The sequence below is a fragment of the Elephantulus edwardii genome, unplaced genomic scaffold, assembly GCF_000299155.1.
Source record: "Elephantulus edwardii isolate Elephantulus edwardi_28Jun2011 unplaced genomic scaffold, EleEdw1.0 scaffold00108, whole genome shotgun sequence".
Classification (NCBI taxonomy): Eukaryota; Metazoa; Chordata; class Mammalia; order Macroscelidea; family Macroscelididae; genus Elephantulus; species Elephantulus edwardii.
Window position 1 is genome coordinate 9,558,420 of NW_006399858.1, and position 2,246 is coordinate 9,560,665.

Consider the following 2,246-nt stretch of genomic DNA (forward strand, 5'->3'; position numbering starts at 1 on the left):
TATAAAATTAGAGGTTCATGGCCAATTCTGGATTGAGCAAGTCTATCATTACTGTTTTGTCTAAAAACATGTGCTCACATCAGGCTTACATGTAATATTTTGGTAATTCTCATGATATTTCAAAATCATCCACAAAGCTGCTGCATGCTTCATAGACAGTATAATGTAAACATAATTATTACATGCACTGGGAAGCCAAACAGTTTGTGGGACTTGCTTTCTTGTTGTGAATCTAAGCAGAAATATGTCATAGGTACATGAACTGGGCTATAGTTATCTCTCTGAAGGAAAGGGCTACTAATTAGCAAGCAGAATCTCGATGCCAACTCTACAAGTCCAGGTAGGGATGAGGGATCCCACTACTGATGGGAGGTGCAGAAGTCTTTACAGAAGAGAAACTACTTCATCTGAGCATAGAGAGGGACTCAAGCACCATGAGTCCAGAAAGGATTCCAAGAAGGCCTGTACGATGAGCCAAATCTGAGCAGGCTTGTCCAGGATGGGAACAGAGGATGTGGGGCTGCAAAGGCGGGCTGACTGCGGGGCCCACATCCTTGTCAGGTGGTAAGGGCAGAGCAGCATTTTAAGGAAGTGGTCTGTGATGAAACACACAACTCCTGGAACCTAGGACCAGAAAGGAAAGAATTCTGGGGTCTTGTCCATGGTATAAAGAGAGGGGTGTGCATGGAAGTTTTCTACCCCCTGATGCAGACCTCTTGTGATGGGATTTTACCCCGGCATGTGCTGTCATTCTTCTGTAAGTAGTTAAAATTATTTCCTCTATTGCAAAACAGTTACACCACCCTTCCTCCCTTCCCTGAGCTCGTGGTCCCTCACCCACTTCTCAGCACTGTCTCCCCTTCTGTGTGGACCAAGCGCCTCCCCCGGCAGGGCTGCAGATGGATGAAGCCATCCTGTGTATAGTTCTCCACACTAGCCCCTCATCTGGACAAATGTCTGGCTCGTACCAAAGCCCAAGCCAAACTCTGACCCACCTCAAAGGTAACTTGTAGGAAAGAACAATACTGTCCCATAGGACTTTCTGTGCCTTTAGTGTTGTCATGAATTACGTGCTATGTTAACCGATAGGTCAACAGTTTGAATCCAAGAGGTGCCATGTGGGAAACAGACAGGAAGTCTCATCCCATAAAGATGTACAGCTTTGGAAAGGCAATGGAGGGTTACCTGGAGTCAGAATTGGCTTAACAGCAGTGGGTAGTGGATTTGGTTTTCTGGGTTTTTAAAAATCTTCAGAGAAGCAGACTGTCACATCTTTCTTCTGTGGATGTCCTACTGGGTTTGAACTGTTAACTTTCTAGTTGGAAGTTGAATACTTAACCACTGTGTACACAGGGCTCCTTCCCTGGCACATAGTAAGGGCTTACTAAAAAACATAACAGGCAGAATTCTGGACTCCTGACAAAAACTGTTTTAATGGAAAGTATGTGCAGTAAAGATGTACAACAGGACTCTGGGATGCTGGCAGAGGAACCTTTTGTTGGTTTGTGGTAAACGGTCAGGAGTGTGAGTGAGAGACAGTCAGAAGGAGATTCGGAAAGAGGATAACTAAGAAACAACACTGTGCTTTACACAGAAGCCAGAGGACAATGGGGTCACCACAGTATGATGCCACCACAAGACAGACACATGACTGAGGGTGTAAAGAGAAGCAAACCACCACGAGGCTTGTTTTTCAGGCCTCAGTCACTGAGAAATGATTAGTCATTTAATAGTAACCAACTTTTACAAATCCCTGGATGATGCAAATGGTTATCTCACTCAGCTGTTAACCAAAAGGTAGGGAATTCAAATCCACCTAGAGACACCTTAGAAGAAAAGTCTGGTGGGCAGCCTCCTCTGAAACCCACAACACACTTTAGCACAGACGGAGTCACCAGGAATCAAAGTCCACTCAGTGGCAGCTCATTTTAACAAAGATAATGATGTTCATTCAGGTCACAGGGAGTGGCTAAAGGAAATGCCTTGTATTTTAGTAATGGATTAGAAGTAACAAGCTGAATACTTACAGTTCTGGGTTCAAATGTATACAGAGCTCTGAAGACTTTAACCTGCCCTGAAAGACAGAAGAGGGGATAAAAATTAAACACACAAAATAAATTCTTTCTTTTACTTTTCCAAGAGGGTAATGTCTGGTGGGGGGGGAGCCTTGGGAGGGGACAAATCTACAACAATGAATGAATGGAAATCCAAAGCCTCTGTAAATTTTCACTGAAATTAATAACAAA

The 2,246-nt window shown here is 43.9% G+C and overlaps 1 protein-coding gene across 1 annotated transcript in view; it reads right to left on the reverse strand.

The window, feature by feature from the left end:
• Positions 1 to 2,246, reverse strand: part of LOC102856627 (osteoclast-stimulating factor 1-like) — a 61,544-nt gene that overhangs the window by 30,205 nt on the left and 29,093 nt on the right. The window contains exon 2 of the mRNA XM_006892003.1: positions 2,028 to 2,074. Within this exon, the coding sequence (XP_006892065.1) occupies positions 2,028 to 2,074 (47 nt within the window). The remainder of the gene's footprint in view (positions 1 to 2,027; positions 2,075 to 2,246) is intronic.